This window comes from Cibotium barometz, chromosome 6 (genome assembly GCF_041138505.1).
Source record: "Cibotium barometz isolate CiBa-2024 chromosome 6, ASM4113850v1, whole genome shotgun sequence".
NCBI lineage: Eukaryota > Viridiplantae > Streptophyta > Polypodiopsida > Cyatheales > Cibotiaceae > Cibotium > Cibotium barometz.
This window is the reverse complement of record NC_141051.1, coordinates 32,629,061-32,644,673: the sequence shown is the minus strand read 5'-3', so window position 1 is coordinate 32,644,673 and position 15,613 is coordinate 32,629,061. Positions and strand designations below refer to the sequence as shown.

General features: G+C 41.6%; 2 protein-coding genes across 2 annotated transcripts in view; one reads left to right on the top strand and one right to left on the bottom strand.

The window, feature by feature from the left end:
- Positions 1–6,138: 6,138 nt before the first annotated feature.
- The window catches only part of LOC147637649 (ras-related protein Rab7-like), a 40,076-nt gene continuing 30,601 nt past the window's right edge, over positions 6,139–15,613 (bottom strand). The window contains exons 2-3 of the mRNA XM_086799479.1: positions 6,583–6,728; positions 6,139–6,481 (exon numbers count right to left, since the gene is read on the bottom strand). Coding sequence (XP_086655605.1) covers positions 6,415–6,481; positions 6,583–6,728 — 213 coding nt within the window. The 3' untranslated portion in view covers positions 6,139–6,414. The remainder of the gene's footprint in view (positions 6,482–6,582; positions 6,729–15,613) is intronic.
- LOC147637651 (ras-related protein Rab7-like) lies at positions 7,981–9,758 on the top strand. The gene is made up of 7 exons (XM_086798935.1): positions 7,981–8,124; positions 8,227–8,253; positions 8,467–8,566; positions 8,704–8,850; positions 9,180–9,260; positions 9,339–9,484; positions 9,586–9,758. The coding sequence occupies exons 1-7, from the start codon at positions 8,072–8,074 to the stop codon at positions 9,650–9,652; spliced, it is 621 nt and encodes a 206-aa protein (XP_086655061.1). The 5' UTR covers positions 7,981–8,071; the 3' UTR covers positions 9,653–9,758.

Genomic DNA, 15,613 nt, shown 5'->3' with positions numbered 1-15,613 from the left:
TCCCAAGTCTCATTTAAATCAAGGGTAGCCATCTCTTCATCCATAGCTTACTCCCACTTCACATTTCCAATAGCATCTTCAAAGTGTGTGGGTTCTACATCCTGCACAATCTTTGCCATATATGCATAATGGCAAGCCATATAACTATCATATATCAATCATTACATCGGATTTCTTACTCTCTTGGGTTTGCATGGTCCCGGATCACTACCAACTATCCTATATTACCTGCTTGCATCTTCCTTGCACATAGAGTCTTAATGGAGGGTATGCCAAACTCATCATTAAGACTCTCATCATCATGGCCTACACTCAAATTTGGTAAATTTGGAACATCATCAACCTTTTCCTTTCCCTTTCTTGCTACATTTGATGCGTTAGCATGACTCACTCTTTCATGCAACCTACCACTCCATGGATTTGCACCATGACTTCCACTAGGTGACACATGCAATCCACTCAAAACCTATTCTACACACCTACATTTTTTGCAACAACCACATTCTCCTTTACATCAGCCCCTAAATAATCCTCTTGCATCTCATCAAAAACAACATTCTTGCTTACCCTCAGACACATGATAGGGCTATAACATTTATATCCTTTTTGTTCAAGTGAATAATCTATAAAAACACATTTTTTAGCTTTTATATCAAGCTTAATATGAAGCTCATTTGGCACACGTACATATGAAATACATCTAAAAACCTTAAGGTGAGATACATCTCGTTTTCTATCACTGAACTTTTTTTCAAGTGTCATATCATGCCCTACAGCAATAGGAGTTTTGTTCATGATGTAAATTGCTATAGACACAACCTAAGCCCAATAATAGAGTGGCATATTCTTCTTATTCAACATTTCTCAACATTTCTCTTGAAACTTTTGCAATGTGCTTGTTCTTCCCTCACCAACACCATTTTGCTGTGGTGCATATTTACATGAAAACTATCACTAAATTCCATGCTTTTTTAGAAAACTGCTAAACTCATTGGAGAAGTATTCTCCCCCTCCATTTGATCTAAGGTAATATATGTACTTTCTAATCTATTTTCCAGTCTCATAGGTTTGAAATTTTAAAAATGCATGAATACCTCATTTTTCTTCTCCATGAAGGATACCCATACTTTCATCAATGACCATACTTTTCTCTCATCAATGAAAGTAACATAATACTTGCATCCACCCAAAGACACAGTACTTAAAGGACCCTATACATCTAAGTACACCAACTCCAAAACATTCTTGTTTACATGTTTATCATGAGGAAAGGTTGCTTTTGCCTACTTTCCAAATTGGAAAGTTTCGCATACTTTTTGCATTTAAGTAACCTTAAAACTGTGAGCAACCTTGTAACAAGCTCTTGGCTTGTTTTCAACCTCTGCAAATTTGCATGACCAATGCACTTGTGTCAAATCTCAATTACAACTATTCTAGAATCTTGTGCAAACATAGAAGTATTAATCTCAGGTACATTTACATCCCCAATCACTATGATCGTTCACAACATTGTGCACACTTCTCCAAACTGTAGAGGTAATGGTGGATTCTCCTACACTTTCATTTATTTTCCCATGCTTCCCCTAAAAGAAAGAAAGCGCCTAGCTTTTACTCCTCCAATCATGGTTTAATAAGAACTTCATTAGACAAAGTAGATTTCTTTTCATCTACTTCAATCTTCACCTTGCCTCCGTGACAACCAATACTGGACAAAATGATTTATAGGTTACAAATAACTTTTTTATTGTCTTTTAATTGTTCAAAATTCCATAGAAACTAAATATAGAGATAGATAAATCTTCTACTATTCTACAAAGTGCATGTAACATTCATATATACACACAAATGAGTGGAATATTCAAAACAAGATGGAGTTGAGAGTCATGCCTATCTTTGCAAGGCATAGCATCTTGAGCCTTTGGGTATATACACTAGTTGCTTCCATACAATATATGCATGGTGGCTAAGAGTTAGCCCCTTTGGCTATGTTAAGCATACATTTTCAACTTCTATTTATATTTACATTTTATGATTTGTAGGAGCTCAAATATTACGCTAAGGAGGAATTTCTTAAAAGGGCCCTCAAATGGCCTCAACTTTCCCCCAGTGTCCTTATGCATGAGGGCATGCCATGCTCAGGTTTGGATGAATTATGCGTTGTGGTTTGCTTCTTCTGCCTAGTTTGTTGCATGGTTATCCAACTCCTCTAACTACACTAGTAGCAACAATAGTAGAAATCCAACTATCTTTGTTATCGAAAATATTATTCGTAAAATTAGGGATTCAATAGAAACACTAGGACCTCTAAATCTAATAGATCTTTCATGGATCCAATCTTTCCGAATTCATGGCAAAGAAGATTCGAGAATAGCATATAAAGAGGAAGGGAAGACAATACACAAAGAGCTGGGAGCCTTTGAATTATTGTTCAAATTTGCTTTCATGAGTTTACCCTGAAAGAAATAGCATAGAGAACGAAGATCCCACAATAGAGCTCTAAATCCATTGGCTCTGAATCCATTGGCTTAGAGCACTCTCTCTCTCTCTCTCTCTCTCTCTCTCTCTCTCTCTCTCTCTCTCTCTCTCTCTCTCTCTCTCTCTCTCTCTCTCTCTCTCCCCACATGCTAAATGGCTAAAAATTGACCTCCCAATTTCCCTTATGTATGCATTTACACAACCTTCAACGTGGTGGCAATGGTAGTTGAGACCTCTTGGATAGGTTCACCATCGCTGAGAGTGTAGTCTAAACCTCCTTGACCTTGGTGATTCCCATGGTTGAGAAAGCACACAAAAAAAAAAAGAAAGGAATAAAGATAAGGTAGTCAAATAAATGAACAATCATGCACACATCTGCAAATTACCCTTCTTGAAAGCCAAATACTGGACCAAAAAAAACATGTTCAAAAAGTGTCTCCTTCTCAATGAAAGTGTTGATTGAAATAAACTTGGGCATGGCTTCAAAGTTCAATAAAACTCGTAGGTACATTGTATTCGGTATCAATCACCTTCGGTAGAAACACGACTAAAACAAAATTTGTCGCCCTTGTGCTTGAGTTGAGTAGGGACCTAATCTTTGAATAGTAAATCTTAGTCCCTTTTAAAAGACAACTCTCCTACAAAAGCTTGGAGCCATCCTTAGTATTGGAAGCTCGGATGACATGGCCACAAGGGATAACAAGTACCAACCCCAAGACAATGGTATGATCAATAGATCATTCAAAGATGGCAAATGCATTTGAGAGAGAAATGGCAACATCTTGGACACATAAGGGTGGCTTCTACCTCTTTGGTTAGACTTGAAATGATAGGTTCAACAACAAGCACCTACGAGTTCTTGAACACATGTTGCTCAATAATAAGAAGTCACACTTTGAGACCCTAGTGTGGTTTAAGTCTTGCCGCACGTTTGTAGCGCCCATGGAAACTTTGCCTTGCATTCGAAGAGAAGCCCCAACAATAACTTATGAAGACCATAACCAAGTAAGCCTTATCCAATAAGGAGAGCTTTCCAAAATTCCCTTTAGCCCTTATCACCACATTGCTATAGACATCATTTATGCAACAAATAAATATAGGAAAGCAAAGCCTTGGGTATGTTTTGCATCCTTGTGAGCAAGAAAACAAACTAAATTACAATAACTTTCGGAGTGTGTTGATGTATGGTCGCCTACATGAATAAAAACCTACATGTGAGAGAAGGAGTGTACGTGCATGAGTTGCCAAAAATAAAAATGTGGATGTGTGTGGTGTTACTCTCCTCCCAACCTTTTTAGCCCCAAAGATGTCTTTTTTAAATGATTCCGACTAAGCAACCACTCCCACCCAACTTAGCCCCACCGATGCTCGAATAACTACTGCATCCTTGTCGTGGCTAAACCCCCAAGCTTGAACCCTGGCCCTGCCCGCCGCACTTTGGCCTTGTACAAGCCCTTGTTCACACCACAATTATGGGTCTAGTCTAGGCAGCTTGCCGTCAAATACTAATGAACCATTTCTAACATTCTCTCCCTCTTTCAAAGATCATTGTCCTCAATGATCAGCTATCAGAAGTGTTGGCGTATTAAAGCTTCAGATTCCCAAGTGGCATCCATCAAAGGAAGACCTTTCCAGGCAACTAGAAACTCTCGGAGAATACAATTGCGAAGTCATTTCTCTCTCCGATCTAATATCCTATTTGGACCATGGTCTACTGTATCTTGTTCCTGTAGGGAAATAAGACCATCTATCAAATTATCATCACGTGATATAAATCTTTTTAACTTACTAACATGAAATACTGGATGGATATGACAACCAGGTTGCAAGTGTAGCCTATATGCCACGTCACCAAGCTTCTGGATAATCTTCCATGGTTCACAAAATCGAGGAGAAAGCTTAGGACACTTTCCAGTAGATAAAGAAGTAGAATTTGCCGGCACTTGGAGAAAGGCTTTTTCTCCTTCTTTGAAAATTCTAACTGATCTTTTCTTGTCAACATCGAATTTAGCTCTATCAACAGCTTGCTGAATCTTAGCTTTAGCTAACTTTAAATTCTCTTACATCTTGGCTATGCCTATAGTATCCGGAGCAAATGGAGACATATCATAATTCATCTCAAAAGGAGACAAGCCCGTCACCTTGTGAGGTCTGTTATTATAAGCAAACTCTAGCATAGGAAGGTATGTGTCCCAATCTGCCTGCTTATTAGATACATATGCTCTCAACATGTCCTCTAGGATTTGATTAACCCGCTTGGTCTGACCATCATTTTTTGGATGGTTTCCACTGCTCATGTGTAGAGGCACTTTTAATTTGTTAAAAATATGCCTCCAAAAAAAGGCCAGTAAACCGTACATCCTTATCCGAAACTATGGATGTACACCATGTAATGAGCAATTAATGAGCTCATCAATTAAGACAAGATTAATGAGCAATTAATTGATAGCTTAATGTAAACATGAACAATCAAAAACCAACAAATTCTCATTAAACCAATGCCTCAATTTAAAGAGTTTACATCCAAGCATCTAATCCCACTAATCTCTCCTTGATTCACTCCACCTCTTTTGCTTGATTCTCTCCACCTCTTCCCAGAATATCTCCACATTCTCATGCTACCCTTTATTCTCTCCCAGTAGATACCTCTCACCTTTTCACAGCTTCTCACTCATTTACAAATTCTCTTTTACAGCCTCTTGCTAAGGGCTTGTTCCCGCACACACCCTATTCACTTGTATATTTCAACAAATCCATCGCACCCACGCTACTCCGTGCACTGATTTACTCATCATAAACACAAGACACATTAAATCTCACTTATCCGCCCATCCCGGTGCGACCACTGCTCCACGCTCTCGCACGTAACCAGTCACGACCGTGTGGCAAATGAGCGTACCATAAATATCACATAAAATATCAAATAATTCCACAATTCGCATTTCCATAACAGTTGTATGGGACACCTTTGTGTCCGATCTCAAAAAAACGCTCCCCAATACATGACCAACCTTGAGGATGAGTTTTATAGACTCTCCCAAAATGGGTCATCCATGCTGAGGTGGATTTATATTGGGGATAGCTGTAACATTAAAATTAATTTAATTAAGGGTTGAGAGAGAGAGAGAGAGAGAGAGAGAGAGAGAGAGAGAGAGAGAGAGAGAGAGAGAGAGAGAGAGAAAGCCATGCCTTGGAAGTACGGTAGTGCATGGCAACGGTAGCATAGAAAACAAGAGAAGCGGAAAAGAAAACGTACAAGACCTTAAAGCAAGGGTTTTAAAAAAACATCAGCCATGTCACCAGCTTTGGAATGCACACATCCGTACTGTACGGACTGAATGAATCCGTACCAATACAGAATGCAACTATGGCACACTAAGGCATTAAAAAACTAGATTGGTAACAAAGAGGTGGCCCCATCACCAATTCTTCAACTTTGAGGAAATTTGAACATGTTCTCTGAACCCACATCCCTTGCATTGCTACCTGTTCTCATTCTGCCTCCCCTTTCATGCGGCACATTGTCCCCCCCTTCCCTCCTTTCATACCTCTTAATACAATATCACATGTTTGTAATTTAACTTAGGTTTTCAAAAAAGGATGCACTTAAAGCTCAGAATATGTGTGCAGAGCCTGCACCATCTGAGTAATCAACCATTGGGAAATTTGAATAGCATTTTGCAACAAATTTTTCATACTGTACACGATTGTACTTATCACAATAAACTTTCAGACCACCTCGAGGCTACAAAAGTTAAAAACGACGCACACCTCAATTAAACCACCAACACGGATGATCACGTCCCCACTAAAAAATCCACAGATGCATGTCTGAATGTGCCCAGGTTTGTAGAGAAAAACCCCTGGGTACATAAGAGACTCTTGAAGAGAAAAATACTTAACATTGACATAGGAAGCCTCTACAGCCTGCACCCTTGACTAGCATGTACAGCTAGATGTTCTTTGTGTCCTTCCAGTTGACACATCAACTGTATCTGGAAAGTATCTGTAACAAACTGTCTTTAATTAACATGCACGAAAGCAAAAGGACCTTTCTCACGGCTTAAAAATAACACTACAATCTCCCAAAAAAATGTAAAGACTTACATTTCATCCTCGACTTCATTCTTCAAAGCATTCTGGGCAACACACTGGAATGCCGCATCCACATTCAAGTCTTCTTTTGCTGAAGTTTCAAAATAGGGTGTGTTTCCTTTCGTCGCCAACCATGCCCTCGCCTTCTTCTCAGATACCTTTACAAAATGCACACCTTGAAATTGAGTGTCAATGAAAGCTAGTTTGTTGGAAAAGCAGAAAAAGCCTTAACATACCACTCTACTGCTGCCATCATCGACATCTATTTTGTTCCCGAGGATCACAAACGAGAAGTTATCAGGGTCGGGTATGTTTGCCTGCTCAAGCTCTCTTCTCCCCTGCATCTTTTTAGCATATGCATAACTCACTTTTCCTCCTTTGAGCACCTCCGGTCTGCCTGCCTGCCTCCCTCCTTTTCAGCACCTCCCTCTCTTTTAGCACCTCCCTACCTCTTCTTTCATACCTCCTCCCATAGTTGCCCTCCTCACCTCTTCTTATGTCCCTCCTCCTTAGCCTCCCAAGCTCCACTCCACCTCTCCCAAGCTCCACTATCCAACTCCTTTCCTAACTCACACATTTTTCTCACAACAGGACCTATGTTCTCTCAAGCTCCTTCCTATTATCTTCCACCTCTCTTTCTTATCTTCCACAACATCGAAATTCTAGTTCAACCTTTTGTATCACCCTTCATCTACCCCTTTTAGATTTGTTGCACCCGTACATTGTCATAGAGGCTTATACGAGCTCAAGCAATGTACAGAACAATGGATTTATACTCTACACAGTAGGCTAATGTGGGTTATCGAACTAGAGAAATAGAGTTAGAGAGAGAGAGAGAGAGTTAGAGAGAGAGTGTGTGTGTGTTACAAAGAGTTAGAGAGAGAGATAGAGAGTGAGAGAGAGTTAGAGAGAGAGTGTGTGTGTGTTACAAAGAGTTAGAGAGAGAGTTGGCCAGTTCGAGAGAAATAGAGAGCTAGAGACAATAAGAGAGCTTGAGAGAGAGAGAGAGAGAGAGAGAGAGAGAGAGTGAGAGAGAGTGAGTCTTAGAGAGAGAGTTAGACAATTCGAGAGAAATAGACAGAGTAGTTGGAGAGAGTTGGAGAGAGAAAAGGTTATATATATATATATAGAGAGAGAGAGAGAGAGAGAGAGAGAGAGAGAGAGAGGGGGGGAGAGTGAGAGAGAGATTTTTGTTAATGAGCCTTTTTTTAAGGGGGGAAAAGAGAGGGGAGAGAAAGAGAGAGAAGAATTAGTTCTAAAGGGAGGGAGAGAGAACGCACTCGTGATACAAAGGGGGAAATCGTGAAGGTAGGCGACGTGGCAAGACGCCAAGGGCCAAAAATAAACTACAATGTCACCGACCGCATCAGTACCCCCAAATAAAAATAAAAATAAAAATAAAGAGGAAGGAAAAAACGAATTCGAAGTGAAGTTATTATTAATAATTACATGTGAGCTTTCGTCTGTGTGAGTCGTCTTCTTGTTTTGGCAAGAAGAAGGCATGGCTTCTCGCCGGCGAACGCTCATCAAAGTCATTGTCCTTGGCGACAGCGGGTACCCTCTTCTCTTAATTTAAATGGGTTGTTTTTAAATTTAATAATACGAATCATAATAAGCCTAATGAAACTGTGCGGACATGGCTTTGCCTTCTTGCAGAGTCGGGAAAACTTCACTAATGAATCAGTATCCTACCCACATTCTCTTGCAAGATCAGCTTCCCTCCCCAATAACCTATTGACTTTTTGAATGAATCTACATGTTTTATTTGCAAAATTTTAAGATGTATTTCTGATTTCTTTTTCGCTAATTTCTTGCTTTAAGAATTTACTTGCTTTTGTTTTTTTGTTTTTTTTTCTCATAAATTTAGTTTTGGGTCTTTGACCTTTAACACCCTAGATATGTCAATAAGAGGTTCAACACCCAATACAAGGCCACCATAGGTGCAGACTTTCTCACCAAAGAAGTGCAAATTGATGACAAGTTGCTAACCTTGCAGGCAAGTGTTTATTAAGTCATCTTCAGGCAATCTTCTAACCAGGGTTTGTTTCAAATCTTTAGAGGGACTTTATTTTTTAATGTATTTGTGGAAGAAGTTTAATGTTACATATCCATGCGTATTTCTTCTTCAATCAGATCTGGGATACAGCCGGGCAAGAGCGGTTTCAAAGCCTTGGATCGGCTTTCTACCGAGGGGCAGATTGCTGTGTACTAGTTTATGATGTCAATGTGATGAAGTCTTTTGACAGCCTTGAAAATTGGAGGGATGGTTTTCTAATGCAGGTAAATTCCTTTCTCTTAAACAACAAGAAAAACATGGCATTTAATGTGATGCTTAAACAAACGAATGAGTGCTTTACATACCCTTATACCACATTGTCTACACATTTGAGTACGTAGTTGGTGCACATACACATGCGCAGCTCTGCGCACGCGTACGCATGCGGGTGCGCATGCACGCACGCGTTTGCACACGGGTGCATACACATGCGCACCTCCGCGCACGCTGGTGCACACGCGCACGCATGCACACCATCCTATCATCATGCACACCATCCTATCATCATGCAAGATTATACCTCTATAACTTTCTTATTTCATTTGTAATGCAGGCAAACATACCCAACCCTGATAACTTCCCTTTTGTGATCCTCGGGAACAAAATAGATGTCGATGATGGCAGCAGTAGAGTGGTATGTTAAGGCTTTTTCTGCTTTTCCAACAAACTAGCTTTCATTGACACTCAATTACAAGGTGTGCATTTTGTAAAGGTATCTGAGAAGAAGGCGAGGGCATGGTTGGCGACGAAAGGAAACACACCCTATTTTGAAACTTCAGCAAAAGAAGACTTGAATGTGGATGCGGCATTCCTGTGTGTTGCCCAGAATGCTTTGAAGAATGAAGTCGAGGATGAAATGTAAGTCTTTACATTTTTTTGGGGGATTGTAGTGTTATTTTTAAGCCGTGAGAAAGGTCCTTTTGCTTTCGTGCATGTTAATTAAAGACAGTTTGTTACAGATACTTTCCAGATACAGTTGATGTGTCAACTGGAAGGACACAGAGAACATCTAGCTGTACATGCTAGTCAAGGGTGCAGGCTGTAGAGGCTTCCTATGTCAATGTTAAGTGTTTTTCTCTTCAAGAGTCTCTTATGTACCCAGGGGTTTTTCTCTACAAAAGTTTTTAACTTTTGTAGCCTTGAGGTGGTCTGAAAGTTTATTGTGATAAGTACAATCGTGTACAGTATGAAAAATTTGTTGCAAAATGCTATTCAAATTTCCCAATGGTTGATTACTCAGATGGTGCAGGCTCTGCACACATATTCTGAGCTTTAAGTGCATCCTTTTTTGAAAACCTAAGTTAAATTACAAACATGTGATATTGTATTAAGAGGTATGAAAGGAGGGAAGGGGGGACAATGTGCCGCATGAAAGGGGAGGCAGAATGAGAACAGGTGGTGTGCAATGCAAGGGATGTGGGTTCAGAGAACATGTTCAAATTTCCTCAAAGTTGAAGAATTGGTGATGGGGCCACCTCTTTGTTACCAATCTAGTTTTTTAATGCCTTAGTGTGCCATAGTTGCATTCTGTATTGGTACGGATTCATTCAGTCCGTACAGTACGGATGTGTGCATTCCAAAGCTGGTGACATGGCTGGTGTTTTTTTAAAACCCTTGCTTCCGAGCCTCATTACGAGCAGCATATATCTGCTCCAAAGTCACCCATGCATTCTGTGAAGAGCCAGCCGAACAAATATGAGGTATAATAGACCTCTGTACTGACAATGCAATGAGTGACAAGGCTTGTGCATCCCTGGCATCCCATGTCTTCTGAGCATTTGTTCTTTGAACAGGCAATGGCTGCCCTAGAGCCTGTACCTGTTGTCCTCGTCCACAAGCACCCCCTTGGGGAGGAGTCTCTCGAGCCAATGGACCTGGACGTGGTTCATCACCACTAACAAAATCCCAAAGACCTTTTGCCACGAGCACATTTTTCAGCATAAAACTCCACAAGGAGTAGTTCGTGCCGTCCAATTTGTCTTCCTTAGACAAATACGTGAATACATCACTCTGCTGTTGATTTGCCATTATGCCTATGCACAATGTTGTACCTGTGTATCAAAAAACCCAATAGCAAGAACCCTGAAAGCAACTGTACTCCACTGAATACAGTTCACCCAAATATGCCTGCACTCTCAATCCTCTGAATGTGCAACACAATGCACCACTGACTGAGTAGAGTAGCAAAAATGGCTTACACAGTGCCAAAATGCCCCAAAAATGCCCAAAATTACTGCACCCAAAACCTTGCAAGAAACCTGTAGAGTTTTCTTTGCAAGAAAGTCTGCCTGTATTTGCCTGTAGATTTTCACACAGAAAATAAAAATGCCCAAAAATCAAAACTTGTAATGCTTACCACAGTTGTACTGAGTAGGTTGTGGTATGAACAAGTACAGTTGACTGTACTGTGCACGTACAGTCGACTGGTACTGTACGGAAGCAGGTACGGAATCAGTACAGAAGCTGGGCGAGCAGGTACCATACGGAAGCAGCAGGCGACTGTAGACAGATGTGCGTAGCAGACGCTACAGGTGCTCACGGGCTTCCCTCTTGGCTGCCAATTGCAGCGCTACACAAGGAGGTCACGCAAGCATTGTGCAGTTGTGAATGAGGTGGACGCACAGACAGCTTGGGCGGCCATAGCTAGAAAACTTGGAGGAGGCAGCGGCAGAATCTAGACTCAAGCTCGTCCGGCGACATTTACTGCACCAATACAGCAGTTTTCAGACAACAGCAACAACAGCTCCTTCACGATTCAGCAAATACGAAGACACCCCCCTTTTTTGAAACAAAAAATCAGAAATTGTCTGAGGTATTTTGCTTCAATTTTTTGGGATTTTGCATGTCCTTTTTCATCAATTGAGCAGGTACAAGTCCAAATGGCTCAGATTTTGAGCAAAATTGGCAAAATTGGGTGACATTGGTCACATTCCGGGTCAATTTGCACGAAATTGGATGTCAAAATTTGGGGCTTTTGATGTAATTGTGTCATTGAGCATTCATACATGCTGTATGATGTGAGCAATCTCACATTTGTGGCAAAATTGCAGGAAATTGGAGTGCAAATCAAAGGGCTTTTGTGCCAATTGGGTTGATTTGCATGCAGGCACTGGCATTTGATGCTTTGGGCAATGTGTTGATGCCTGTCAAGCACTCAATGTGCCATTAAATCAAGAGGCTTTTATGTATTGGATGTATATGTGGCCAGGGGGAAGCATTGTGAAGACTCTGGATGTCTTCATGTGCGTTAATGTACCATTCATGATCAGAAATTGATCTTGAATCAAGGGGCTTTTCAAGATTTTGTGCTTGTTGAGCTTGGCAAAGCAGCAGGGAAGACTTTTATGCCTTGAACCCTCAGTAATCCACTTGCAGTCAAGGGGCTTTTGCCTAATTTCTGTCCGGGACTGTTGTATGCAGTGGTAGGGACTATCAAGGTCTGATTTTCACTCTTTTGGACAGCCAGGAGAGCATTTATTGTTACTATACTTGCTGGTACAGATTTGGTACAACTTTGTACAAGTTTTGGCATGGCTGTACATTGACTTGAGTGAGAAAAAGGCTCATTTTCAGTTGCTGTACTTGCCGGTACAGATTTGGTACATCATTGGTGAGCACTTAGTACTGTTGTGCAGTACTTTGGAAGGGGAACAGAGCACATCTAAGGTGCTGTCATAAATCTGCAGCAACCAGATTTTGGTGATTTTATCACAATCAGTGGGAAGAGAGTTGCATTCGTGCTTCCGCAGTGGGAGATAAACTTTGGGAGAACAACTGTGAGCACTTTGTGTGCTTTTGTGGTGCAGTGTTTGCACATCTTGCAGGGAGTCAGGCATTGACAAAGGTTGCATATTGCTATGGCAACCACAGGTGAGAGCTCTTCATTGCTTCACATCAAAAAGCTTGAAGGCTCACATAATTATGACATTTGGCAAACCCAGTGCTATAATGTGTTGCTCCAGAAGAAGCAGCACAAGCCCATCAAAGAAAGGGGTGTAATGCCCTCTTCTCTTACTGCTGAAGAATGGGAAGATATGGATGAGCTGGCAAGATCCACATCATGTTGTCTGTGACAGACTCTTTACTTTTCAGCATACGTGAAGAGAAGACAGCTTGGGGAATGTGGCAAAGATTGCAGGACTTGTATGCCCAGCAAAGTGCCTCAAGCAAAGTGTATTGGTTGAAAGAAACTCATAGGTCTTCAAATGAAGGAAGGGGCGTCTATGACAGCCCATCTAAATGAGTTTAATGGTATTGTCAGCCAGGTCATCAATCAAAAGTTGGCAATGGACGATGAGTTCAAAGCCACCTTTCTCTTATGCACTTTGCCAGAGAGTTGGGACACATTCAAGACAGCCACTAGCAATTCAAATGCTATGTTGTCATATGCAGATGTTGAGGGTGCTCTCCTTCAAGAGGAGATGAACAAGAAGAACAACTCTGTTGGAAAGTCCAATGCAATGAATGCACGTGGGAGATCCCAGCAAAGGGGTAATAGCCAAGAACGGGGAAGGAGCAAGTCCCGCTCCAAAAAGGACTTGGAATGCCATTATTGTGGCAAGAAGGGACATATCAAAAAGCAATGCTACAAATGGCAGAATGATCAAAAGGAAAAGGGCAAAGAAAAAGACAAAGACAAAGATGAAGCCAAAGATGCAAAGCCAAAGGGCAAAAGTGGAGTCAAGATTGAAGAAGTCAATGTGTCACATGCAGGTGACAGTGAGGATGAAGTCCTATTCACGTCTTCACTTGATGCCCATTCACTTCTTGCAGGAGATGGTCATGTTATGCACTCATGGATCATTTCAAGTGCCTCCTTTCATGTCACAGGTTGCAGAGACTTGTTTGTCAGGTATACTGCTGGCAATGAAGGAGTGGTTTATTTGGGTGACAACCATGCATGCAAGATTCTTGGCAGAGGTGATGTGAGGCTTGTGTTTTCAGATGGCTCACAGCTTGAGATCAAGAAGAACCTGCTTTCTACTCGACAGCTTGATGATGTTGATTATGTTACCACATTTGGTCGTGGAAAGTGGAAGATTAGTAAGGGCTCACTGGTTGTTGCCAGAGGCTCTAAGGTGGACACTCTTTACTTCATGCATGCTGGTGTTTGTCACCATGCTAATGTAAATGCAACCGAGCTGCCGAAAATCTCTATGTGGCATAGCCGGTTGGGACACATGAGTGTCAAAGGAATGGAGCAAACAGGTCACCTAACACGAGGCTTGGTGGGAAAGTGCCAGAGGAAGTATGGACAGGGAAGCCTCCGTCCTACAAGCACTTGAGAGTGTTTGGTTGCGTTGCGTACGTGCACATACGCAGGGAAATATGCACTAAACTTGATCCTAAGTCTCACAAATGCATATTCCTAGGATATGGTGATAGAGGTGAAATGGGGTATAGACTTTGGGATCCAGTGAATAGAAAGATTATACACAGCAATGATGTCATTTTTGATGAAACATGCATGTATAAGGAGTCTGCAAGGCAACAGGAGCCTGGCAGAGTCATCTTTGATGATGATGGACATCATGGACTAACAACCAAGGGCTGTAAATCAGCCATTACAGCAACAAAACCAGCCCTTAAATGGTGCTGAAAATGGTCCAAATGGACAGCCAGAGATGGCAGAAGATATCCCTATGGATATCCCACAGTTAGAGGAGATACCGGGCATGATCTTTCAACCTTATGGCATAGAATAGGAGCCACCAATAGGTGATATGCAGGCTGGACAGCAACCTGCAAATGATGGTCATTGGGTACGGAGGTCCACAAGACCCTCCAGAGCCCCTGACAGGTTTGTTCCAGGGGTTGACTACTTGATGCTCACTAACTGTGGGGAGCCCTCTTGTTATAAGGAGGCTTTACAGAGGGCAGACAAGGCTCTTTGGGAGCGTGCTATGAAGTCAGAGATGGATTCTCTGCACAAAAATGGAACATGGAAGTTGGTGCATTTGCCTACAGGCAAGAAGGTTTTGCCATGCAAGTGGGTTTACAGGCTCAAAGTTGCACCTGATGCAAAGCCAAGATACAAAGCCAGGTAAGTGGCTAAGGACTTCAAGCAGGAATATGGTGTGGACTTTGATGAGATCTTCTCTCCAGTGGTCAAAATGACCACACTTAGAGCTGTATTAGCTTTGGTTGCTCATGATGATCTGGATTTGATTCAGATGGATGTGAAGACTGCTTTTCTTCACGGTGATCTCCATGAGGAGATATATATGCAACAGCCAGAGGGTTATGCAGTAAATGGAAAGGAGAAGCTTGTATGCAAGCTGAAAAAGAGTCTTTATGGGCTCAAACATGCACCAACGGAATGGTATCATAAATTTGATACATTCATGAAATCCCAGGATTTCAGGAGTGACATAGATCACTGCTTATACACCAAGAAAGCTTTGGATGGCAGTCTATTGATCCTCATCTTATATGTTGATGATATGTTGATTGCCGGGAAATCTCGTAAAGAGATGGATGCCTTGAAGAAGAGGCTGCATCAGACCTTTGATATGAAGGATTTGGGTGATGCAAATCACATTTTGGGTATGCGGATACTTCGGGACAAAAATCAGCATGTGTTGTATTTGTCTCAGAAGGAATACATTGGCAAAGTTTTGCAGAGGTTCAATATGGACGGGGGGGAAGAAGACTAGTACTCCTTTGCCTCCATATGTGAAACTCAGTGCTATGGACAGCCCACAGTCGGATAGTGGCAGGGCTGATATGGCCAAGATTCCGTATGCTTCAGCTTGTGGCAGTCTCATGTATGCCATGGTTGCTACCAGGCCGGACATTGCATTTGCAGTGGAAGTGGTTTCTAGATACATGGCCAACCCTGGCAAGAAGCATTGGGAAGCAGTGAAAGGTGTCATGAGATACCTGAAGGACACACAGGATATGTGCATTTGCTTTGGCAAACAGGATGCATTAGTGCATGGTTACACGGATTCGGATTATGCCGGTCATCCAGATAACCGGAAGTCT

Bases quoted from the DNA above. Each gene is read 5' to 3' on its own strand.
- LOC147637651 (XM_086798935.1), top strand. From the start codon at position 8,072: ATGGCTTCTCGCCGGCGAACGCTCATCAAAGTCATTGTCCTTGGCGAC. The intron at 8,851-9,179 runs GTAAATTCCTTT...TTTGTAATGCAG, and splicing joins GGGATGGTTTTCTAATGCAG to GCAAACATACCCAACCCTGA. The intron at 9,485-9,585 runs GTAAGTCTTTAC...AGTTTGTTACAG, and splicing joins AATGAAGTCGAGGATGAAAT to ATACTTTCCAGATACAGTTG.